Source organism: Penicillium daleae (genome assembly GCF_028827525.1).
Source record: "Penicillium daleae strain IBT 16125 chromosome Unknown utg000009l_segment0_segment0, whole genome shotgun sequence".
In the NCBI taxonomy this organism is placed as follows: domain Eukaryota; kingdom Fungi; phylum Ascomycota; class Eurotiomycetes; order Eurotiales; family Aspergillaceae; genus Penicillium; species Penicillium daleae.
In genome coordinates this window covers 1,795,827-1,820,477 of record NW_026623157.1, presented here as the reverse complement: position 1 = coordinate 1,820,477, position 24,651 = coordinate 1,795,827, and the positions used below count along the sequence as shown (strand labels likewise).

Sequence of the window (24,651 nt, the reverse complement as noted above, 5' to 3'; positions counted from 1 at the left end):
CCTTGAGACTGGATGCTGGACGCCTGCATCCTGCATTCTGCAACTCTTTTTTCCCTCCCTTTACCCTGGACAGATGCAATGTACGCTACTCGATGCTAATCTACAAATCTACAAACATGCAAAGCACAGTTTGATTGTGTACAAATTGCCCCTTTCACCGCATCAAACTAGGGTAACGGAGGCCCCCCTCAACCACGGTACACGTCGTGGCTTAATAAGAACGGAAAACAATCATACCATGACCATGGATGCCCGACTGACTAGTCTACGGGTAGGCCCGTCTGCATGGAATCCAACTGCAGCCAGAAAGTGGAGTGGGTTGTACCGTGTATACGGAGTAGTATGTAGCACATAGAAAATGCACGTATACTCCCGTCGAGTCTGGCGGCCCAACATACCTACATACAAGTATCGCCACTCGAATACTACAAACCACAGAATAGAACAATACTTCTATCCATCTGCATATAGCACTGACACGCGGAAAGGCGGAGAAAAATTGGAAGAGGCTCCTCGCTCATTCTTTCAGAGGCTGCAGTACTGTAGTTCATACTTCCCCCAGCCGCAATCACAATCTCTTCTTCGCAAACCATCAACACCCTGGCATACTGGCAAGACAGGAAGACAAATCCAAACATTTCATTCCCACCACACCCCTCCTTCTGCAGGGAAAAAAAAAGAGAGCCTAGTTTGGCGCCCTGCACGCGAATAAAAAAGCTTGGGTGGTTGTTTCCTCACCGCCACTTTGGACCGGAGGAAATCGTTTACCCAGTGCGGGGAGGGGATCCGCGGCGGAGGGATAGTGGCTTCTTGACTCATACTCGTGCCCATCGAGAGGAGGGTACTGGAGACAAAAGACATGGAAGAGTCGAAAAGTTCCGGCCTAATTGTGGAGGAGATTGTATTGGGAATGATGTTGTCTAACTACTTGGAGAAATGGCTTGAGATAACTTACGATGCCAGTCTACGATAACTAACGACAAACCATCCGGAGTATGAAACTGGTGGCATTGGGTAAACAAGACAATACAATGGCGCATGGACAACGAAAGTACAATACAGCGACAAAGGAAAAGGGAATCGAGCGAGATTGGGGAGATTCAAAACAACACAAAGACATTGGCCATACCAATCCAGATCCAAACCCTTTGCCCGACCCAACCCCTTCTAAACACCATCCTTGACCACGATCACAGAATACACGGGAGGAACTCCCTCGGGTTACGTACATTACCCATTTAGGTAGACGAAGCGCTGGGCCTCGGCGGAGGGACGTCCTCGCCATACGCTTCGCGATATTCCTCGCGATAGCGTTCAATATCGCGCGCTGACTTTTTAAAGTAGGGCTGGCATTGGTGGTCAGCATCAATCCACGCCATGATCATTTCACCGGAGAGAAGGGGAGATGAAAGGCTTACCTGCTTCTCCGAGTCGGTCAAGTCTTTCCATTCAGCAGCAATTCGCAGGGCCGCATCCTTCACCTGGAGGTTCTTGAAGTCGCCGCTATCGTGGCGCTCCTTAACAAACCACAAATACGCAGTAATAGGGCTCTTGACCAAGCGCTCATCATGGAGGTTGATGTACTTGCTGTGACCCAGTCGGCGGAGGTGTTTGCGAGCAGTGTTTGCCTGCTTGACCTGAAGAGGCGTGTAGAGCTTGATCCATTCTTCATAGGAGGCCTCGTTGGCAGTCCGGTTTTCCTCGGCCTGGTTGACGAATCGCTGTTGCAATATATTAGCATAACATGTTCCCGATATAACACAAAATGGTCATTTAGTCATAACGTACGTCGGCCTCATTCAATCGCTGGGAGTGAACTTGATTAATCGCCTCCTTAAAGATTTCGACTTGAGAGAGAGAAGGCGACTGCTCCTTCAATTCCTTGAGCTTATGCTGGATGGCAATAGCGCGAGCTGCTTGAGGCAGCTTCTTGGGTGGTTGCAGAGCAGTTTCCTTGAGTTGTTTGACCAGCTCGCGGCTTTCCTTCTTCTCTTTGGCCTCCTTTTGCTTCTCCGTCAATTCGCGCTTTTTCTTCTCCGCCTTGGGCTTCTTGGTCGTCGACTTCTTGGTGGACTTCTTGGAGGTAGTAGACTCCGTGGCATCCGTCGCAAAAGAACAAGACTGTTGCGATTTAAGAACAGAGAAAGATCCGGCCAGCGGAGTCGAGAATCGAGGGTTCGAGGCGAGAGAAAGACCGCGAAGCTGATTCTGCACTCCGATCACGCGAGTCTGGTGCGACAAGCTATCGCCGAGGCGCAGGTGCCGCAGCACATTCGCGCGAGCGACCCGTTGAAGAGACATTGTCGGCGATTATAAGTTTAGCGGTAGGAGGAGTGACCACAAAGTAGTCGATCTGCTGTCGGTTGAAATTGACCGAGGGATAGGCGCAGTTGTAGGTGTGTGGAAGGGGCTCCTGACGCAAGCGGGCAGGGGAGGCTGGAACTGCTTACCAGGGCGGGTCAACCAGCCAAACAGCCAAAACAGCGGGCGCAACAAGCGCGTCTGAGCTTCGTTTGGGCCCCACCGCTTTTGGGACTAGTCCCATATCATGTGACATAAAGGACCCGCCGCCACGTGACAGCGATCACGCCCCAGTCGCAAAAAGCCCAGGGCAGGAGCCTCACATCCAAGTTTCAGTGCATTATCTCTCGACGGCCCCCGACGACGCCACTGACAACTTTCAACACGAGATTTCATGGAAGCGCGGTGATCCTAACAGGCTCTTTTGTGCTCTAACGTCCCGGTGCTCTTGAGTTTCAGTAATACTCACTCATCGTTGGCCTGTGACAATGGCTCGCCACGGGGATACTCGCTCACCATCTCCTGCAGGCAGCACATACTCCTCGTCTCGCCGGAATCGCAGAGAGGATGATCGCTTCGATAGAAACAGACGGGATGAAGGACGGGGATATCGCAGATCCCGCAGCCCGGAGGTGGGTAAACCTCGAATTCACTCTCTCGTATCCTCATCTCTAACTCGTCCGGCGACAATGCAGCGGCGTTATCGTGGTCGCGACCACGGCCGTGACAGAGATGGCCATCGCCGCCGAGACCGATCGATAGACCGACGCGAAGAAGACAGTTACCGCCCCAGCCGACGAGATCGGTCGCGAGACCGAGACGACGATCGCGATTATCGCCGCCGGAGTCGCGACAGAGACTACCGACCTAGGAGAGATAATTCACGCGACCGGGATCGCAGGCGCACAGATGATTCTGCTGATGTGAAGCACAAGTCTAGACGGGCTGACAGCCGTGACCGTGGCGCGACTCGACGGTCCAGATCTCGCACGCAAGAGGTACGTTATCGTGAAGGTCCTATCACCACCAGAGCGTATGATGCTTATTACGTTCGGCAGCCATCCAAACCCGCTGCCCCAGCCCCCGCCCCCGCCGCTCAAACGGACGAGCAGAAAAAAGCAGAGAGATTAGCAAAACTCGAACTATGGAAGGCTAAGCAAGCCGCCGAGCGGGAACGGAAGCAACAAGAACAAGCTGCTGCCGGTGGCGGACGCGGAATTCTGGATGAAATTGATCGCAGATCTGGCTTGTCTCCTGCTGTGGGTTCGCCTCAAACTCCTGCTACACCAACCGACACTGCGTCCCCGGCTCCATACGCTGGAAAATTCGACCCCAAGGCCATTGCTAAGAGCGCGGCCTCGAATGGAACGACCACCGCACCCGCGGTACTTGGAATTGATGTCGCGGTTCCGCAGACCAAGGCTGCTGTGCGACCACCTACAGCGCCTTCTGCAACCGCACCCGCTCCCTTGAAGGCCAAAGGCAATGTGAGTGGATTTGGACTTGGTGCCAAACATGCTTTTGAGTCCGATAAACCCTCGGCTACTCGAACTCTAGGCTTTGGCGAAGAAGAGTCAACTCGCAAGAAATTGGAGCGGCTCCCAACCCCTCCCCTCGATGACGGCAAGGACACTTTTGTCGGTGCAGATGACGCCGGTGATGACGACGACGTTGATATGCAAGACGGTGATAACGAGGAAGAAGCTGCCGCTGCCGTGCGAGCTGCCGCTGAACGGCGTGAGGAGCGACTTCAGAATCAGCAGTCCGAGATGAACGCCGATATCCACATGGAAGATGCTTCCAACCAGCAGGCCGAGTCTGCCGAGATGGAAGTTGATGAGGCCGAGGAGGTTGATCCTTTAGATGCATTCATGTCGGACCTTGCAGATACCGCTCCACCGAAAAAGAAGATTGGCGTCACATTCGCAAAGAAGAAAGCCACGCAGCAACCCCAGGCGATGTTTGGCGACGAGGACGATGTGGACATCACGGCTGTTGGTGCTGAAGATGCAGACGACGTTCTCGCCATGGCAAGCAAGAAAAAGAAGAAGGAAATTCCGACAGTCGATCACGCCAAGGTCGAGTACGAGCCGTTCCGTAGGGACTTCTATAATGAGCCAAATCATCTTGCCGATATGACTGAAGAGGAAGTGGCAAATTTGCGCCACGAGCTGGATGGCATTAAAGTACGTGGACAGGACATTCCCAAGCCCGTTCAGAAATGGGCCCAATGTGGATTGGGCGTACAAACCTTGGATGTGGTCGAGCGTCTGGGCTTCGAGGGGCTCACATCTGTCCAAGCCCAAGCCATTCCCTCTATCATGTCTGGCCGTGATGTGATTGGTGTTGCAAAGACTGGTTCAGGAAAAACAATGGCCTTCCTTGTCCCTATGTTCCGACACATCAAGGATCAGCGACCGCTGGGTAACATGGAGGGCCCTATTAGTCTGATCATGACGCCGACTCGTGAATTGGCCACGCAAATCCACAAAGATTGTAAGCCGTTCCTGAAAGCACTCGGCCTTCGCGCGGTCTGCGCTTATGGCGGTGCTCCTATTAAAGATCAAATCGCAGAGCTGAAGCGTGGTGCGGAGGTCGTCGTTTGCACCCCCGGTCGAATGATTGATCTACTCGCTGCGAACGCTGGCCGAGTTACGAACCTTCATCGGGTGACGTATGTCGTTCTCGACGAGGCAGATCGTATGTTCGACATGGGCTTTGAGCCGCAGGTCATGAAAATTCTAGCCAACGTTCGACCGGATCGTCAGACGGTGCTTTTCTCGGCTACATTTCCTCGCAACATGGAGGCACTCGCCAGAAAGACCCTCAAGAAGCCTATTGAGATTGTGGTTGGCGGTAGGAGTGTCGTGGCCCCTGAAATTACCCAAGTGGTTGAGGTGCGCAACGAAGATCAGAAATTCGTTCGCCTCTTGGAATTGCTGGGCAATCTGTACTCTGAAGACGAAAATGAGGATGCGCGGGCGCTGATCTTTGTCGATCGTCAGGAGTCTGCCGATAACCTGCTGAAGGAGTTAATGCGAAAGGGCTACCCTTGCATGTCTATCCACGGCGGAAAAGATCAAGTCGATCGTGATTCTACCATTGAAGACTTCAAGGCTGGTATTTTCCCTCTTCTTGTCGCTACCTCGGTCGCTGCTCGTGGTCTGGACGTGAAGCAGCTGAAGTTGGTAGTTAATTATGATGCCCCTAATCACTTGGAAGACTACGTTCACCGTGCTGGTCGTACTGGTCGTGCTGGAAACACCGGCACTGCAGTGACATTCCTCACAGAAGAACAGGAGCGATACTCTGTGGATATTGCAAAGGCACTCAAGCAGAGTGGACAGGAGATTCCCGAGCCAGTTCAGAAATTGGTTGACAGCTTCCTGGAGAAGGTCAAAGCTGGCAAGGAGAAGGCCAGTGGATCAGGCTTCGGTGGAAAAGGTCTGGAACGTCTTGACCAAGAACGTGAGACCGCTCGTATGCGTGAGCGCCGAACATATAAGACTGGCGAGGAAGGCGAGGAGGACGAGGAGAAGGATGAAAAGAAAGAAAAGGCCGACGAAGAACGCTTCAACAAGGCACTGTCCGCAGTGCAATCTGCCGCTGCCCCCGCACCTGCGCCTCTTGCAGGTGTTCCCAAGGGCATTGATTTGGATGGCAAGATTACAGTGCACAAGACCGAGAGGGATCCCAACGCTGCCGGGAAGAACCCTCTGGACAAGGTTGGTTCTGCCGTGGCCGATATCCATGCTCGTCTGAGTCGCGCTGGTGTGATGAGATCTGGTGTACCCATCGACAACCGTGGGCCAGATGCCGGTGCATTCCATGCTACACTGGAGATCAACGACTTTCCCCGTAAGTTTACTCCCAATGCCACACTATTCATTGATGAACTTTTACTAACATCCATCTCCATCTACAGAGAAAGCTCGTTGGGCCGTTACCAACCGCACGAATGTCGCCAAAATCCTGGAAGCCTCTGGCACATCCATTACCACCAAGGGCAGTTTCTACCCCACTGGCAAGGAGCCTGGTCCCAACGAGAACCCCAAGCTGTATATCCTTGTTGAAGGCGAGACTGAAATTTCCGTCACCAACGCAATGCGTGAGCTGATGCGTCTGCTCAAGGAGGGTACCGTTGCCGCTGCTGATAGCGACGCCCGTGCGCCAGCTAGCGGCCGTTATAGCGTTGTTTAGTCCTTTCTTTCAGCGGACAGGAATTGATGATATACACGTATGTAGCTTATACTCGGCGGTTTGTACCATAGCATGGAATGGTGAAGCTCTTTCAAATGTCCTCTCTTCATTCTCAAAAGGGTAAAACTAGGGATGTAAAAATAGAGGCGCTAATAGAGACTGACCGCGGGCGTCAACGAAAAATAAAAAGTGAGTGTACTCCCAAGCCGCTCAATAAACGACCGCAAAAGTCATCGCCAAAGTTGACGCTATAAAAAAAAAAGTGTCCATGAATATGCAAATCCCAAACGCCAGCACCAAATCAGACGCACCGCCATTTACTGTGCACTGGCATATACTTAATTCCACTGTCTGGCCTCCTCCGCCCCATCAGCATCCCGCACAGCCCTCTCCGTCTCACTCGCCTCATTCAAAGTCTGCGCTTGAGTCTTGGCCTTTTGCGCCGCCAGTTTAGTGCCTAGCTTCCCTTTACTAGAAGCAGATGCAGCCTCCGCTCGTTTCTGCAAGAATAAGATTAGCCATTGGACTACCGTATTACCTTGATATGAATGGACAGTTTCAAACAAATGGTGCTCACCTGCGCTGCAATTGCGGCATTAGACCGCGCCTCGTCATTGCCCCCTTGTTGCGGGGAACTCTCGCCGAGTGTGCGGCCCGGGGTATTCTGCCAATTCGCTTTGGCAGGGACGGAGGCGCGTGGAGCAGTTGATTGTCCGGATGGTGGGGCACCGACGACTCGACCAGGACCGGCGAAGGCGTCTGGCTCGTTTGATGAGCGGGAGCAGATATTGCCCATGGTGTTTGTGAGTGGGGTAGATTAGATGGAAGTGCCGTTGCCCCTGGACTTTTAGTCTGGCGTTGGGAAATGGGATGCAAGGGGAAGTGCCTCGGGGCAATTGGTAGGTTGCGACTGAGAAAAGAGTAGAGACGGATTGGATATGCGCCTGGTCGATCTAGAGGCAGGGGATGTGTTGGGGATCTGGCCAGTGCATGTTGGAATTAGCGCAGTGATGCGATAAGGCGATAGCTGGTGACGATCCGGGGCACGTGGGGTTACGTCAGCATATCCTACTACCCGATCGAGGCCTTGGCGAAGTGGTAACTCTTTGAGTCTTGAATCCTATAGCAATAGGGTCGCCTCTGTCATGCGACAATGGTTTATTCATTATATTAGCTCGAAAACATCTCTTCTGTCTCGATAGGTCTGGATGATAGTACAGTCCACAGACGGCGTCGAGTGGCAGAACTGCCCGCCGCGGGTCTCTGTTAGTCATCCACGAAATCATCCAGATCCAGATGGAAAAGAAACCCTCCCCCTCTCACGGGCCAGATCACATTGGAATGCTGGGGAATATCTCCTCTCGCGTGGTCCATTATCCCTCGGCGACAAGCCCAGCAATGTTCGCGACGAGATTCGAATTGACCGCTTGCCAACGAGTGCATTACCATTCGCCTGCCGATCATGACGCCTAACCCCCAAGGTCCCCATCCTCCATCAGCGTCCCAAAGGTCCTCAGGAGAGTTCTGACAGTCCGCATAGGCCGTTAGCGAAACCCAACCCGCCCGATACGAATCGCCCACATCTTCTCTTCGTTGCATTTTCCGAGTCAAATATTACTCTCTTACTACGTGCTCTCGCTCGCCCGCTACATCTCACAAGGTCCTCGCTGGTCCCTGCTCGAAATCTTGTGCTGCATGACGATCGTTCGCCGATTTCTCCGATTGTATCGGTAATACTCTGCCTACGTTGTACGTTCGCTTTGCCTGCAGGCTTAGTGCATGATACAATTGTGAGACTGTCTGCAAGATAGAGGTGCTTTGATCCGTGCTCGTGGGAATTTTCCGGGAGCACGGTACTTCGTGGTGGACTACCGTGGCATTGGGCAATTTGCCGGTTACGTGATATACTTGTGTCAAGGGAATTATTCCTGGTGACCAATTATCCTACCTGCAGTCGCATGCTCTTCTCGGTCCCTTGACCGTTCCTCTTTCCCCCTGTTCCACATCCTGTGCCTTGCTGCCGCGGGAAGATAACGGGCTTTGAGGTTTCTTCTGTACCAGTACAGAGCCTTATCTTTCCCCCTTTCCTTTCCTCGGCGACTCGCCCTGAACCGTGATAAAATGGCTTCCCAACCCCAAGTAGGCGACTTCTGCCTCGAGTGTCGCTGGGAGGATTTACATATCGACACTAAGGCCGCAGAGGAGCCCTCAGTCCCCCACTGCGAGACCCAGTGGAACTGCACGGACGCTGATCATCATACATCGCTGGCTCAATGCGATGTCAACGAGGCTTGCTGTGATGAAGATGCCTGTGTCGATGAATGTGTCGATGACTGTGGATCAATATGTGACGGCTTCGTAGACTGCGACGCCTCGACTGTGTGCTCGGTTGCGAACTGCGACGAGGACCATTGCGAAAGCACCGACCCCGTCTGCTTCGACAATCACTGTTGTGACAGTACGACCGACCAAGATTGCACGTTTGACTCTATTTTCGGACTTACAACGCCGCTGTCGTTGGACATTTCCAATACTTTGTCGTCGGCAGCGATGGGCCATCCTCCTGTCGCCGAAGCCGGGAAAACGGCAGACCACACCTTGCCGGGCATGATTGATCCATGCTATCAATACGACTTCCTATCTTCCTACCAGACTCACGCAACAAATTGTGACCAAAATGTCCCCAACCATCTCGGATGTCAGGACTTCCGAAAGGATTGGGAGGACATGTTTACACACCAACACCAACCTATACCTCAACAACCAGATGTGAACCCTGCAGATGTCTTCCACATGCTTGGAATGTGCTCTGACTTTTCTGTGTGCCACGACCAACAACTCACTACCCACCATCACCACCAACAACCCGATTCAAACACCCTCGAGAAGCCGCAGGATGACACTCTAAACTGTTTTCACCCAGAGCACCATCATGTTCATGGCCAATTCAAGAACCCTAATGACCTAAATATTCATGTCCACGGCCCTCATCGCAACCACCACCGCTGCCGAGCTCACCACCACCACTCTCATCCCTATTCCCCTTATTCGCGTCAGTCCAGATCCAGCGTGAGCTCGCACTTCATGTCTAGCCCGAGGGAGACGCCTCCTCCTCTTGAAAGAGATATTTCGTCAGTCTTGACGACGCCAGAATTCTCCGCATCAGATACCGAGTTGCACATCTGCAAGTGGGTGACATCTATTCATGGTATTCAAGCTCCTTGCGGTGCTACCTTCGCCGATTCTGGCGCTCTCCAAGACCATCTTGTGTCTGCGCACATGAACACTGTCGACGGTGCAAAGGGCAATGGATACTATTGCTGCTGGCAAGGATGTCACCGTCCTGATGAGCCGTTCTCACAAAAGTCGAAGCTCCAAGGCCATTTCCTGACACATAGTAATTGTGAGACGCCCACAATTTCGAAGAAATATGCTCTTGCTAACGAATGATGAACTAGATAAAAATTTCAACTGCTCCGTCTGTGGAAAGAATTTTGCCAGGCAAGCAACCTTGGACCGCCATGAGCGTAGTCATCGAGGAGACAAGCCATTCAAGTGCAAAGACTGTGGAAAGACATTTACCGATAGTAGCGAACTGAGTAAGTCATTCTCCCTTTTCATATTCTCATCAATTACTAATGACTCCAGAAACGCATTCGCGGACTCATACCGGTGAAAAGCCATTCAAATGCACTTATCCAGGATGTAAATTCGAGACCGGCGATGTGAGTGTTTTCACGATATACTTTTTAATCATTCTGATCGCTGACAGTTGGCAGTCATCAAATATGTCAAGTCACAGATTGACTCACGGCGAACGAAAACATAAATGTCCTTTCCCCGGCTGTCCGAAGAGCTTTACTAGGCCCGGTATGTAAGCTTGTTACCCTCTTTCCAATTACTTATACTGACTCTGTACTCCACTTTAGACCAATTGAAACGCCACCAACGAACAAAACACAAACAAGACATATCTTCGACACTCCCATCCCCTAACCCTGACCACTTCAGTCTATCTTCTTTTGCCGTCTTATAACGAACCATCTTCCTACTATTCCCATATTATACACGACTTGTCATGTTTTCCACGACCTTGCGGTCCATCCCGGCGCTGGGGCGTCACTCGGCCTTCCTTTGATGGATGGCAACAGGAAGGATACGAATGGGATTCCCTTGGAGTTCAACCTGGAACGGGCGTTTTTGGCATACTTGAAAAATATTCATTGATGTTGTCTGGACTCTCTTTTCTCTGGACATGTTACTAGCGAATTTCTATTCGGGGATGTATTGACCAGTGTATGCCTTTTTTATCATTGACGTCAATGCGGTGATTTCCTTCCCACCCATAATTTCATGAAGACAATTCAAAAGGCCTCTCCTACAATGGATTATAGTCACTTTCCAACAGGCCGAATGCCTGGAATCCCGATTTATACATCTACCACATAAAATACCCCATCAAAGGGCTATCATACAAAACCCCCGATTCCCTCACGCAACGTCTACCAAACACCCCCTCTCTCATTCAGCATGAGCCCTCTCCTCAAGAATCTCAACCGCATTCCTCAACTCCCTAACCCGCTGCCCAACCCTCCTCCTCACCTCATCACGCACCTCACCCCCCACCTCCTGCGGATTAAAATGCGTCTCAACAAACGCATCCTCGCCCAACTCCGATCCAGCCTCCCCTCCTCCCTCCACTTGACCCCCGACATTCCTAACACCACTATCGACATCCTCGCCTGGCCTAGCCGTGTACAGATGATACACAGCGCAGAGCTGGTTCAGCGCGTCGCGCGCAGAGTCCCGGTCCGAGGCGGCGTAGATTGTTGCACCGTCTGTGCTTTCGGTGGCGATTTCGAATTCGTCTTTGGCGATTTCATAGAGGTCTTGGAGTTCTTCGATTAGGAGATCTGCTGTTGGTTTGGGGGGTGTGGGGCTTGAGTATGCTCTGATGAGCGGGGTTGGTGGTTGAGAGCGTGTTGGGGTGGTATGTAATGGAGTGAGTGTTTTTGTGGGATTTGCATTGGGGTGTTGGCGAGTGTTTCTGGATAAGATGCTGTACAAAGCGCGAGGTGGTGTGATGATGCGGGCCACTCGGGTTGATTGCAGATTGCGGAGGCGCAGGAGGGGCGCTCCGGAGCGGAGGGGGGCAGATGCCATGTTTAGGACTGGAGGTATGTGCAATGCTAATATTATGAACTGGTGGTCAAGTGCTGTCCAGTTTCTCCGGACGAAGTTGATGAATGGAGGTCTCGGACTCGGAGGACCTTCGGTGGTCCCATCCCCGGAGCTAGGGATTGATGACGTAGTGTCACGTGGTGATAAGCACAGGGGAGCAAAAAGCCAATTGATGTTGTTGTGTTTAGTTAATGTCACGTATTCATAATGCGTGGGGGATGATCAATTTCAAAAAAAACTTTCAGATATTTACACTCAAAGCCGGAGAATTGTATTTAGATCAAGGGTGGTATGCTGAAGACGATGCCATGAAGATTGTCTATCCAGCCACCGGCAGTTGACAGGCCTGCAAACTCATTTGTGATGCCTTTAGAGATTATAACCCAGCTCCAGTCCCTCCCAGTAGCCCTCCACCTCTGTGGTCTAGCGGTATAACTGCTGGACAATCCCACTAGTTGGTAGAAGTTATGACGCTCCATCTGAGCTTCCCTCTAGGAGGTCCTCAGAGGTGGAGGGTTACCTCTTTTTTATACTTGCGATATGACAAATCTACGCATGAAAGTCTATGCTTGTGCTCTTTGCGAGAACTTTTGTATATCAAAGTACTTCTTAGAGCTAGTCCAATGCACTAGTTATGCTTAATGCTCTCTTTGGCAAGAATTCAAAGGATTACCGTGGGATATAGTGTGAGGTTGAGGGAGTGAGCATTGGGGTGAAGTATTTGAGCATCGTCGAGCGCCGCAGGTCCGTTTATATGGGGAAGAGAAAGTTAAGGGTTCGATTCGTGGAGGTGGAAAGGTTTTCCACATTGAATCTTTGATGAGATTTTGTTGTTAAGCGGTTGAACATAGCTTGACATGCTCGGTATGTGTGTAGTTGGCGATTATGGTTTTAATAGCTTGGCTAATATGGAAGTGCTCTGGTTTTCGCGAATCTTCTCTTGGTGATGCCTAACTCATATCCTAAGGTAATTCATTCAAATTATTAATAATAGTATAAAGATAATACTACAGGAGGACACTCAATTAATGAGTCCTAATAATCAAGATCTTATAAACAGATTGCTTGCTGGTGAAGCAAATCGAGAATTGTTTCATTCTTGGTGCAAAGTCCACCTAGACTTTGGGAAGAGTAATGCGCAGCGCACGCGGAGTAAGGCTAACCACATCTCCTTCGTCATTCAGATTGAACTCGAACTCCGGCATGCCAACATTCCCATAGATATAGGAGTCCAGTTCTAACCAAGTTAGGCAGGCCGAAAGCATTGTACCAGATGTTGGTTGTGAACTCAGACCCTGAATTACCGCCGAAAATGAAACTCGCCCGGGGCTTTTGAGGCCCGTAGGTTGCAGGCGCATACCAAGTAGTGAAGGGGTTTTCTCCAGACCTGCTTTGGCTGCAAAGGCTTGACCCATGTCCACAGAGTTGCTGACCCATTCGGCAATCTTCAATCCCGGTTCATCGTCCGTAATGAGAGTAATGGATGAGTTCGAGGTACCATTCTCCAGGGCATATGTCCCTGCAAATCTTTCAGCTGCCTGATTTTTGGCTATCTGCTCCAGGGCAGGAAGCATGATATCGGCGACTTGTTCACCCAGCTTCAATGGTAATGAGAAGCTGCCGTTGCCTGCCGTAAGAATTGCGAACCCGGCATTGTGATCTGGAGATAGGGCCATGATTGAATTGTACATTCCAATATTTCCAGCTTTAGTGTATAGGTCAACAAGTCGAGGCTCGCTGAAGGACATTATCTCCCAAGGGTGTCCCACAGAGACTTGTAAGGAGGCTGTATGAGTTGCTGGTTTCATCCACCGTCTAGTCATGGCGGGACTGACTAGTGTATTGGCTAGAATGGCGCGACCAAGGGTGGAAATATCATTTGGTGATGAGTAGATCCCACCAGCGCTATTGAGATGTTAGTAAATTCTTGCTCATGTAGGAGAAAATTCCCAAAACTCACGGGATTGCATCTCCGATGTCCAAATCGAATTGACTGGAAGTCATGTCTGAGGGTACTACCGCCAGACTCGGAGCAGGCATGCTGTCACTAGAGTGGGACAGCCCAAGGGGCTTGATAATGCGCTCCATAAGGATATCTTGGAAGGGTTTCTGGGCGATTGCTTCAAGCGCATAACCCAAAATTTGGTAGCCGGCATTTGAATATAGCGGTGTAGAGGAAGTTGCCGCAATCGGCTGGGTGTCGAGTATTCCATCAAAGAACTCTACACAGGTGTCAGCGAGCCAGTTCATAGATACCATTTTTTTCTTGATAGACCCACGCTGCCTGTTACATGGTGGAAAAGGAGCGTTCCCACATGGCAATCGCTCTGACTTGGGCAGCGAGGGCAATCCCATGCCAGCAAGAGCCTGAGGAGGAGCACTTGCTGCTAAATCCATGAAAGCATCTGCATACCAAACAGTCAGTATGGGATTATACAAGCTCAGATATTATGACTCACAGTCTCTTGGGATACCAGCCTGATGGCTGGCGAGTTCACCGATCGTCACTTCATCCCAATTCACGTAGTCGATCTGGTCGATCTGTTGCGAGCGGTTGTAAGGGCTTCGCAATTCGGGCACGTATTTTGACACAGGCTCTTGAAAATGTCGTGTGCCGTTAAATGTCATATAAAGCAGCATGGTCCATAATTTAGAAATGCTGCCAATACGGAACACGGTATTTTCGTCCACTTCTCGAACTCCCACGGACCCATTCCGTATCGAGTCATCCGTGTGTGAGAGGCCATATGCAGTGTATGAATCACTTCCACTGAATATTTGAACAGATATTGAATTTCCGGCCAGTTCTCCGGATGCGATGGCTTGTTTTATCTGTGCAGTCAGATTTTGTGTCGCTTCTATGAATATTGGGTGACTACCGATCTCCGTCGGAGCCGGAAAGGCTGGCCCTAGGATCGGGCAGGCATTGGGTTTGGCGGCGACCCACGCGCCCAGAGATAGTAATGACAATAATGAAAAAGAATACATTGTCAAAGATTAGACGCCTCGCCGAGTTCTCTGGACGTCGAAAGATTTCGCGTTTCGAGGTGAAGGACGAGTCGCGTACTTATAACATAGCATTCCAATCCCTCCCGTCCCAAATGTGCGGCACTGGCATGGGCATAGGAGCCTTGAACGCGAAAAGAAGACCGCAAGAATCTACATAGTTACAGCTTGCTCTATAGCTACAGCTCCTGTCGTATTGATTTCGAAGGTTACTCATTCTACTCTAGGATGCCAACTTCATTGATCAGCTTTGATGGCCATAGCGGAGAGCACTTTTTTCTTTTTGCGCGATTAGAGGTGCGTCACGCCGCTTACTGGCAATTTACTCGACACCGAATAGTACTTATTCAAACTAACATGCCTTCTACTGTGTCATTCTCATTACATTGTTTCAAGCTCTTAGGTGAATCAGGATGTTGTGGTCGCTGCGTCCTAGTTCCATTCCCGGGCATCAAGCTACGCTGCCAGATCCGAGCGGCATAGTATTGAAATCCCCACAAAGTACGCACACAAGGACAAGAACGTTGTCTAGATTGAGCGGTATACCTGTTCAATGAGAAAAATGACCCTGGAAAGGCATGATTGAAAATGCTCCTGCATAATCGACTCCCTTGGAGGGAGGGTCTAACCAGTTGGCCATATTTCCAATCGCCTAGCCTTAAACATCGTCCATGAATTGTATAGAGTGGTTTATCTTCGTTTTTATCGGTTATTCTAATTGGGATCTTAGCAGACCATTTATGAAAAAAATAAGATTATAATTCCTAAATATTTTCAAAGCCCAAGCTGAGGTGAGGTGGTAGGGAAACGAAAGGGTACGAAGGGGGTTGTGAACGCCCTTGTCCCTTCATTTGCCCTTTCGTGATCTCCACACCAGATACGATTCAGCATCAATTAATGAGCCTTGTAGAATTATCGTTTTTTCTGTCTTCACTCTACTACCTGTGATCGAAAATATTGCGCATTGTAGGCCACGGGAGCTCTATTTTCTGTGCGTGGCGTCTCCCGCAACTCAGTTCTAGTGCGGGTAAATTTTTTGCATCGAGATCTGTGACATTTGAGCTGAAATTACAGTGAGATTTCGGATTAATAGGACGTAATTACCCGATACAGTCTGGGCAGTACTTTATACTAACCTGGAAATGGTGGAAAAATTACCTATCACCCCAAACGCGTTTGATGGCGGCTAAATTCCTCAGGGGCACATTGAAATGCGGGGAGTAAACAGACCCTCGTTTCAGCATTCCTCCAACCATCATCTTCAGACATCTTTAGTCGGACCATATGGCCGCACTGTTTTGAGTATGGCGCGTTTATCACTTCGTGATCTGGCACTTGTAGGTAAGCCTTTCGTGATTTGACGACTTCTTTCCATTGACCCTGGAAGTAAAGCTAAGGATTAGCTTTGGAGGATGCCAGATTAGCGTCAGATCCATGACCTATAAATTGTCTTGATTCTGTACATTTGCATCGACAACGCGAATCGTTCTCAACGCAATATACATCATGACTCGAAATCTTCTGACCGCTGTCGCGGTCCTGGCCCAGCTCGCCGCCTGTCAACAGATTGGATCAATTCCCGAAGTTCACCCGAAGCTGCAAACATGGAAATGCAGCACTACAGGAGGTTGTGTGAAACATGACACTTCAGTGGTCTTGGACGCTTTATCGCACCCACTTCATCAAGTCGGAAACAGCAGTGTCTCGTGCGGAGACTGGAGCACTGGGTTGAATCCAACACTTTGCGCAACTGAAGAGTCATGCGCCAAAAACTGCGAGCTAGACGGAGTCGACTACGCCGCTCACGGGGTGAGTACTAAAGGCAGCAGTTTGATTCTCCACCAATACATGAAATCCGACGGCGCTTTGTCCTCCGTATCGCCGCGAGTGTATTTGCTCGACGAGAGTGGGAAAAATTATGATATGCTAAAACTTTTAAACCAAGAGCTGAGCTTCGATGTGGACGTTTCCTCCCTTGTGTGTGGAATGAACGGTGCCCTTTATCTGTCAGAAATGGTTCAATCTGGAGGTCTGAGCAAGCTCAACCCAGCGGGTGCGCAGTATGGCACGGGGTATTGTGACGCACAGTGTTTTACGACGCCCTGGATCAATGGGGTGGCCAATGTCGATTCTTCCGGTGCTTGCTGCAACGAGATGGATCTCTGGGAAGCCAATGCTCGTTCTACTGGATACACACCGCACGCCTGTAATATCACTGGCCTCTATGAATGCACTGGTGATGAATGTGGCAGCAGTGGTGTCTGCGACAAGTCTGGTTGCGGGTATAATGCATACGCGCTTGGTGCCCACGATTATTATGGATATCGGAAAGAAGTCGACACCACAAAACGCTTTACTGTCGTGACGCAATTTGTGACCGACGACAATACTGCTCAAGGAACACTATCGCAGATTCGACGATTGTATGTCCAAAACGAGAAAGTGATCCAGAACGCTGTCGTCGACGTCTCCGGCAGCGAGATCAACTCTATTACCGATGGATACTGTTCAGAAACTGCTAGCTATTTCCAGCAAAAGGGCGGTCTCAAGCAAATGGGCAAAGCAATTGGTCGCGGAATGGTTCTGATCTTCAGTATCTGGAATGACTCGGGTGCTTTTATGAACTGGTTGGATAGTGGGAGTGCCGGACCGTGCAACAGCACTGAAGGTAATCCTGCGCTTATCGAGGCGCAGCATCCTGAGACATCGGTGACTTTTTCGAACATCAGGTGGGGAGATATTGGATCTACCTATTCGTATTGAATATAGATTTCAAATAGAACTCGATGGCAATTTCTTTGGATCTTGTCTAACTATAATTCAGTTTTCATTTTGTATTACCGGTTTCCATCTCATGCCAGCAACGGATAAACATTAATGAGAGTATGCAGTTCGTGTAATCATCAAAATCATAAACAGTAATGTCAGAAACAACGTCAAAAACATGGAACCTTCAAATAATCATTACCGGTCGTTCGAATTCCTCCATCTGTTCCAACTTCGAGTCATTTCTTTGCCCCAGCGGATTTACTCCAGCTTTTCATCAGTATTAGCCTTGATCTCCTTGTCATCATGGTCCTTGTTGTCATGGTCGACATCTTGCACCTCATTCTTATAGTTGGCGACAGGAGTGGCCTGAGGGACGTTCTGGTTGTTACCGTTGTTGTTTTTCCAGTTGTTCTGATCCTGGGGATAGTTGCGGGCGACAACGGAGCCAGTGGGAGTAGCACCGTAGCGGTTCCAGTCCGAGCGGCAGGACCAGCCAGAGCGGTCGTTTGGGTCATTGTCCTTGCACTTATCGTTATAACGGCCATTGTAGTAGTCATCGTTGCTGTTCCAGTCATTGAAAGGCCAGATACGGGGGAGCAGGGCAGAGGCAACTTCTTCAGCGGTCTCACGGTCCTCCTCGTGCTCCTGGTGGCGATCCGCCTCCTCTTGCTCGCGGTAGTTGTCGTAGTGGCCATCATTGGGATAGGAGCGTGGAACGTGGATGATAGAGCTGGCAGCGGCGGCATCGATCACTGGAGTAGCGTGGTCAAGGTCATAGACGCCGGGGACGATATCGCGCTTCTGATTTGCGTGCCATTGGCCATTGGCATCAGTCCAACCACCCTGATTATTGTTGGGGTTGTTGTGCCATACCCCATTGGCATCGGTCCAGCCCTGGCTGTAGTCGGTAGAGTGCCAGACACCGTTAGCATCAGTCCAGCCAGCTCCATTCTGAGTGTTCTGGCCATTTTGATTGTTTTGATGCCACACGCCATTGGCGTCGGTCCAACCACCTTGGTTGTTCTGGTTACCCTGGTGCCATTGCCCGTTGGAATCAGTCCAACCGCCCTGGTTGTTATTCTGATCAGACGGCCAATTGCGGGCATGGATGCCAGTACCGGGGATATTAACTCCAGGAACACCGACATTCGGAAGACCAACACCGGGAGCTCCAAGGTTACCGTATTTGCGGAGCTCTTCAGCATTCAGAGACTGGGATGGAACAGAGCGACGCTGCCAACGGTTGTTGTACTGGCCATTCTGGTTCCAGTCGTTTCCTCGCCACTGGCCATTTTGATAGTTGCCATTTTGAGCATTCTCGCCGTTTTGCCAGGTCTGGCCATTCTGATAGTATTGGCCATTCTGGTAGTTCTGGCCATTCTCATTCCAGCCGACCTGGTTACTACCCTCATTGGGAATGAAGTCGCCGTTCGAGTCATAATGGCCCTTTCTGTATTGACCGCTGGGGTCCCACTGGCCACCTTGATCATTGGGGTCGACGGGAAGGGCGAGCGCCGTGAAAGGAGAAATGGCCAAAAGAAGAAGGCCGTTGATCAGAATGTAACGCATTTTGAAGATCGAGCTTCACTGAATATGAGAACTAAAAGGTTTGGGTTCTCTTGAGCTCTGGGATTTGTAGATTCCAAGAGATGCTCTGGCTTGAGATGAAGAATAGACCGTGGAGACCGAATCAAGCTTGTATTTATACTCGAGCTGAGCAGAGCTCGACGAACTCCAAACCATTGCATTACGTATACAGCTATAGCTGGTCAAGATGCTCTCTCCAAGGTTTCCGATGCCAATGTCTGATCCTGGTCAGTACACAACCTCATTGAGTTTTGTTGGGAGTATCTAGTCGCTCACTGCAAGGGACATCAATCGAACGTGCAGTCCAGAATTGTTCTGCCTTGCGGGGATGGAAAGCTCACGATGAAGCTGCAGTATGATTTCAGCGAACCCGTAAACATTTTGTTTAATATGAGCGAAATTCAATGCCATGCACGAGATGCCTTACCTAACCGCGCTTTGACTCCTGATGGCGGACATGATGAACCTCGCATGAAGCTGCATGAAATGTCCTGTCGGGAAGGGCGATCATCCCTAGAAGCGGCTTAAGCGCATTCCAATGGATCTTCTGTACTGTTACCTGGCTAGACTATGCAGATACTTGGCATCTGACAAGACATTGTTACACCATTGCACCTATGAGTGATGATCTTGGTCCCACTAAATCGCATGGCTGGTGCCTCTCTGGGGGTGGCTTCGGATTAACCACGCACCACGCCATCGGCGTGCTCAAGAGATCTGAAGGGAAACGTGTAAGACATGCAGGAAATGATTGCGTCAATACTTGCGTGCGGTGATTTTTGAATCCCAAGGTGATAATAGAGTTAAAGGTGAGCTGTCTTGAGAATGTTTTGGTATGCACTGAGAATTGCGGTCTGGCTGGTAGGATGTTGAACTGGGGGGTTTGGGCTTTCCAGTGTTTGCGGTTTTAAACTTGTTTTCTTTTCATGCGTAGGTAGGACTTTCTCGTGGGGCATCTTTCTCTCGTTCGGTTTCATGGGCAACGGGAGCTTGCTCTTGATGTCATATGGCAAACAATGTCCAGCCTGGGCTTCGAGGTGCTACGCCAACTTTAGGTTTGCCCTAAAACCCATGAACCCTTCCTTGACTTCAACTTTCGGTCCGAACCCGAGTACTTGGGGTAAATAATAACTCTTATATTTGCTTTGAGAATGCCTTTATAAGCTCCAAGATTCAGAAAACAACTTCGATATTGCTAACTCAAAGTCGTATCCCAACAGACAACCTCTTAAACAATCAACATCCCGACAATCAACTCAACCACATCCGCTCATTCTCAGAACGAAGGGTTCGCATTCTCAACCAACTGCTCGAAATAAGCCTACACAAACAATGTCAGCCTCCAAAATACCTCAGCCTCACATAAAAGTGTCAACCATACCTGGAACCAAGTCCCAGCCTCAGGCGCAGGCTGCAGAGCATCACTATATCCACAATGCGCATCATAGCGAGCAGAAGACGAGTCCGAAGTACCATCACTCTCACCACCAGGCTTAACCCAAACAAAAGCGTCTTCCAGCGCATCCCCTGTGTCAGTCGTGGGTCGGACGCCGAAACCAGTGCCCTTGACATTGCACCAGTCTCCCCAGGCACTTTGTTGAGTGGGTTGGACGCCGTTGCGGCCTGTGAAGAACGGAAATAGCTCAGTCAATACTTACATCCAAAGTCTTTCTGGTATATGACCCAAACTAACGGTCATCGAAATGGAATGAATGAACACCGAGATACTCACCAGTATCAGTAATAAAATGCGCATCCCACCCCGCACTCTGCAGCAAGGGCGCAATCGCATTAACGTATTTCTTCTCATCGCAGTTCGAATCCCCAGATGTATATGAGGGACATGTATCCAGGGACCAGCCGTTATAATTTGCGACGTTGGTAGCTAGACCGCGCAGTGCGGCGGGTTGGGATGCGTTGTTGTACACCTGTGCGAAGAGTGTAGCTGCTGGGCTTAGATTGGCGGGCCAGCCTAGCCAACCGGCGTGTCCTGGATGAGTTGGTTAGCAGGTTTGATTCGGTTAGGCTTAGTTAGATTGATTCTGGGTGGAGGGGAGATATGATAAATACCGGCATCGATATACATAGCCACGTTAGCGAGATTCAGCTGCGTTACTGCGTAGTTGACGCACTCAAGGTATGCGTCGTAAGCGTTTGCGCATTTATCGACGTTCATGTTAGTAACCAGGTTTGCCAGGCTATCCGGTTCTAGATAGAAACCGTAAGATATAAGCAGAGTCTCAAAACAGTCAAACACGAAGAACCTGATATCTCACCGATAACAAGAATAGTTTGAACATCCGAGTACTGTGTCAAAACCGCCTTGATACTATCAATATACGCCTTATACTTCGTAACGCCATCATCCGCAATCGAGTATTCGCCATTACTCGCCAGCGCGGCGCAGTCACGATCCGGTAAATCGTAAACCACGAATTGACCCGCATAAGGCGGGTTTGCGCCAGCGGCGTTCTTGGACTGGATGTCCGCGAGGAAGTCGCCCATGGTTGGTACTTTTGCGGCTGTGTCGCTGTGGCACGCAATTAGCTTCAAGTATTGTTGGGAATAGTGGTAAACCCCCTGAGATGGAGCTTACAGCCAGAAGAATGACGGGACGACTGCGGCCGAACTTGCGGCAGCTTGTGCGGAGCCTGTCATGGAGGGAATAGCGGAGGCATAGACTTCGGAGGAATAGTAGGAATTTGCGTAGAGCTGGTATCCAGAGAAGGGATTGCCAGTTGTCGCGGCAGCAGTGACAGTCGCCTCGGTTGGGGATGTAGATGAGCTTGCTCGCGCGTGGATGACTCCTGCTACGGCTGACTGGGCTAACAGCGGCATAAAAGAGATAAAAGAGCGCATGTTGATTGTTGAACCGCCAGCGGATAAGATTCTGTTCAAAGATTGTGGTGTTAACTTCCAGGACTGGATATCTTGGGTCCGCCCTTCGAAAAGGGAGAACTACAATGGATTTAAGCTGTTTTATATACCTCCACATTCCATCATGGCTGAACGCCATGCCGCCGTGTGGCCGACGCCCCATTCCTAATTCAATCAGGGTTCAACGCCATGTCCCTGTGCCCGTCACGGGTAGCTCAGACAAATCGATATCGAACGTTGACCAAAACGAGACGATAGCTCGACATCCCACAGCCTCGTAAAATTACTCAAGTCACATTCACAATGCAAAACCCCAGACTAATATCTGGGCATGTTTCGCGGACAAAACTCCCCGCCCCAAAAGTGGATGCATCCGGTCGATCTTGATCGGCATACTTGGCCACTGAAGAAGGAACGTAGATAAAAGGTGTCATTTGTATTAAGCACGGATTGCGGGCCGGATCAGAGATAGTATAGTCACGGAAAATTTGCAGATGTTGTTTCAAGGGGTCTATTGCTTAGATATGATCGTTCTATCTGCGGAGGACCATGACTACGTGGCGGCGAGTGGCTGGTAGGAAGTGGGGAAATCTGGGGTATTAGTTTCTTCAGGGACTTCAAGATGTGGGGATTACATTACACTTTACTCTATGGACGTCTAAGCCATGTGAGTTCATGAAAAGTTATGGGTAGAGTGTAAATAAATTTCTGTATGGGTTTGCCATGGTGAACAGTATTCAAACTGATATAGAGAAAGGGAAAAAGGAAAAATTCAAGTGAGTGGAGTGGTATCGCGCAATCATCAAGGGGGTCCGGCCTAGCCTGAATCAAAGTAGTACAAGTAAAGCCAAGTAAAAAATAAATGCAAAACAATCACAAAAATGAAACTAAAAAGCCACACTCAAGTCCAAGCGTGGACCAACTCAACGACGAGCCCGATCACATTCAGCCAGGAACTTGTAGATCCCCTCGACGTCATACTCCGGCGTAGGCTCCGGCTGACCAGCGCTAGAGATTTCCGGGAAGAATGGTCTATCGCCGAGCTCGCTGATGTTAATGCTCGAGTAAGCAGAGTGCGAGGATGTCCACGGGTTACTGCCAAACAGCTCTTTATCCTCGAAACTGATTGCGTGGCCGGAGTCATGGCCCGAGTCTCCGGTGAAGGGGCTGCCGAATTCGGGCGTGAGCATGCCGTGCCAGTCAATGTCGTTGGATGGGTGGGTAGGTGGATTAGATGGCTTCTCAAAGAGATACTCTGTCTCCGAGGAGGCGGCTACGCTGGGGGCGAAGGGGAACAGGAGAGCCAGGTCAGCGCCGGTTCGAAGATTAAAGTCTTCGTCTTGGGTGATTCGGCCTCGTTGAATTCCAACTTCGTCGCATAGACGTTCGACGGTCTCTGCATCGCAACCTGGGAATCGTACTCGAATCGTCGAGCGATTGTGCAGAGAGATTGGCAGATCGCCCAACGTCGACAGACGCTTCAGGTCATTCACCACGATAGCAAACTCCTTCAGAGCCCGGGCAAAGTCGGCAGAAAGCAGGTCCATAAGGCCATCCGAGTTCAAAGTTTGAACAGCCTCGGAGCCAGTCTGCTTATTCAAAGCGCTGAAAGCACCAAAGGCGGTGATAGTAGGCGAAAGCTGGAAGTCAAGGCTCGACCCGGAAGCTTTGCGAGGGACAGCAGTCATCTTACGACCAGCCTGGTCCTGCAAGACACTAACAGCCTTGTACCGCTTCTCACCGGTATGCGGATCAATTCCATCGAAACGCACTTTCTGACCCGACAAGAAGAACGCCCGCACGCCCTGGGAAACATTCTGAATAACCTGAGCCGGGGCAGCAGGCCCATGGGAGAAATACCGGGCACCACCGAACCGCCCAGCGCCGATGGTATATCCACCCGCAGTACGACCAAGCGTTCCCCCGGTCAAGTTTGGACGAAGCGTAGACGCAAATGGAGCACGAGTAGTAATCTTGCTGAGATTCGAAGCAACCCGAGTCGTCCTGTAAGCATTGACATCGGCCTGGATACCGGATCGAACGGCTGAGACAAAGGCACCAGCCGCACGGGTAGAGAAGTAGCGGCTACGGGCTTGTCGGATAGCAGCGGCGCGGTTGATAGGCTGGCGAGCATTGACACGAGCGTAAACAGGCTGATATCGTAGTGAAGGATGTTGTGTGGGTTCTGGGAGTTTGGCTCTTATAGCCTTAGCAGCCTTCTCGTAGGCGAACCTATAGTCAGTTGTAACACGGGCTTGTCAGCGAGTGACTCAGATCGGTATCGGCATGGGAGGGTGTAGAGGGGGCTGATCAACGTACCTTGCTGCTCTCCAAATTTTGGGGAGCAGCAGGTGCCCATTGGCAGGCGCCATACTGATGGGTAGGAGATGGATGGATACGCTGGGAGTGCGTGAGGAGGGATGAAAGAGAGATGCCTGATGACGGAGGAGTTGGGGCTTATCATGACGCCTCAGGCAGGCTACCCCAGTGGCGGTGCATTGGCGATTTGCCACACATGTGACCCCGCATGATTGGCGGAGTGGCTGGTGGGCTCCACCTGGATCAGCAGTATAAGATGTACGGGGAGAACGTGGGAATGAAGTGAGAGTGACTTGAATGTAGAGATCTCGTCGAGCGAAAAGAGGGAGTCTGATGATATAAACTACATTTAGAGGTCAACCGTAGAGCCTAACAGCACGAGGACCAGCGTTTTCCTAGGCGACAAGACAA

General features: G+C 50.4%; 10 protein-coding genes across 10 annotated transcripts; 3 read left to right on the top strand and 7 right to left on the bottom strand.

The window, feature by feature from the left end:
• Positions 1 to 1,238: 1,238 nt before the first annotated feature.
• Positions 1,239 to 2,301, bottom strand: N7458_011806 (HMG-box domain-containing protein; the record flags this gene model as incomplete). Its single annotated transcript, XM_056915188.1, has 2 exons — positions 1,239 to 1,721; positions 1,789 to 2,301. The coding sequence occupies 2 exons, from the start codon at positions 2,299 to 2,301 to the stop codon at positions 1,239 to 1,241; spliced, it is 996 nt and encodes a 331-aa protein (XP_056759942.1).
• Positions 2,302 to 2,789: 488 nt separating this feature from the next.
• N7458_011805 (uncharacterized protein) lies at positions 2,790 to 6,501 on the top strand (the record flags this gene model as incomplete). The annotated part of the gene is made up of 2 exons (XM_056915187.1): positions 2,790 to 6,159; positions 6,227 to 6,501. The coding sequence occupies 2 exons, from the start codon at positions 2,790 to 2,792 to the stop codon at positions 6,499 to 6,501; spliced, it is 3,645 nt and encodes a 1,214-aa protein (XP_056759941.1).
• Positions 6,502 to 6,839: 338 nt separating this feature from the next.
• On the bottom strand, positions 6,840 to 7,297 carry N7458_011804 (uncharacterized protein; the record flags this gene model as incomplete). Its single annotated transcript, XM_056915186.1, has 2 exons — positions 6,840 to 7,001; positions 7,079 to 7,297. 2 exons carry the CDS (start codon positions 7,295 to 7,297, stop codon positions 6,840 to 6,842), a joined length of 381 nt encoding a protein of 126 aa, XP_056759940.1.
• A 1,325-nt stretch (positions 7,298 to 8,622) lies between these two features.
• Positions 8,623 to 10,537, top strand: N7458_011803 (C2H2-type zinc finger protein; the record flags this gene model as incomplete). Its single annotated transcript, XM_056915185.1, has 4 exons — positions 8,623 to 9,898; positions 9,960 to 10,100; positions 10,150 to 10,371; positions 10,431 to 10,537. The coding sequence occupies 4 exons, from the start codon at positions 8,623 to 8,625 to the stop codon at positions 10,535 to 10,537; spliced, it is 1,746 nt and encodes a 581-aa protein (XP_056759939.1).
• Positions 10,538 to 11,022: 485 nt separating this feature from the next.
• N7458_011802 (uncharacterized protein) lies at positions 11,023 to 11,664 on the bottom strand (the record flags this gene model as incomplete). The annotated part of the gene is made up of 1 exon (XM_056915184.1): positions 11,023 to 11,664. The coding sequence occupies one exon, from the start codon at positions 11,662 to 11,664 to the stop codon at positions 11,023 to 11,025; it is 642 nt and encodes a 213-aa protein (XP_056759938.1).
• Positions 11,665 to 12,797: 1,133 nt separating this feature from the next.
• On the bottom strand, positions 12,798 to 14,670 carry N7458_011801 (serine hydrolase domain-containing protein; the record flags this gene model as incomplete). The annotated part of the gene is made up of 3 exons (XM_056915183.1): positions 12,798 to 13,587; positions 13,643 to 14,087; positions 14,142 to 14,670. 3 exons carry the CDS (start codon positions 14,668 to 14,670, stop codon positions 12,798 to 12,800), a joined length of 1,764 nt encoding a protein of 587 aa, XP_056759937.1.
• A 1,524-nt stretch (positions 14,671 to 16,194) lies between these two features.
• On the top strand, positions 16,195 to 17,451 carry N7458_011800 (glycoside hydrolase family 7 protein; the record flags this gene model as incomplete). The annotated part of the gene is made up of 1 exon (XM_056915182.1): positions 16,195 to 17,451. The coding sequence occupies one exon, from the start codon at positions 16,195 to 16,197 to the stop codon at positions 17,449 to 17,451; it is 1,257 nt and encodes a 418-aa protein (XP_056759936.1).
• A 264-nt stretch (positions 17,452 to 17,715) lies between these two features.
• On the bottom strand, positions 17,716 to 19,026 carry N7458_011799 (uncharacterized protein; the record flags this gene model as incomplete). Its single annotated transcript, XM_056915181.1, has 1 exon — positions 17,716 to 19,026. The coding sequence occupies one exon, from the start codon at positions 19,024 to 19,026 to the stop codon at positions 17,716 to 17,718; it is 1,311 nt and encodes a 436-aa protein (XP_056759935.1).
• Positions 19,027 to 20,320: 1,294 nt separating this feature from the next.
• N7458_011798 (glycoside hydrolase family 6 protein) lies at positions 20,321 to 21,903 on the bottom strand (the record flags this gene model as incomplete). The annotated part of the gene is made up of 6 exons (XM_056915180.1): positions 20,321 to 20,365; positions 20,426 to 20,667; positions 20,738 to 21,034; positions 21,115 to 21,252; positions 21,321 to 21,574; positions 21,641 to 21,903. The coding sequence occupies 6 exons, from the start codon at positions 21,901 to 21,903 to the stop codon at positions 20,321 to 20,323; spliced, it is 1,239 nt and encodes a 412-aa protein (XP_056759934.1).
• Positions 21,904 to 22,844: 941 nt separating this feature from the next.
• Positions 22,845 to 24,293, bottom strand: N7458_011797 (uncharacterized protein; the record flags this gene model as incomplete). Its single annotated transcript, XM_056915179.1, has 2 exons — positions 22,845 to 24,153; positions 24,241 to 24,293. 2 exons carry the CDS (start codon positions 24,291 to 24,293, stop codon positions 22,845 to 22,847), a joined length of 1,362 nt encoding a protein of 453 aa, XP_056759933.1.
• Positions 24,294 to 24,651: the final 358 nt, after the last annotated feature.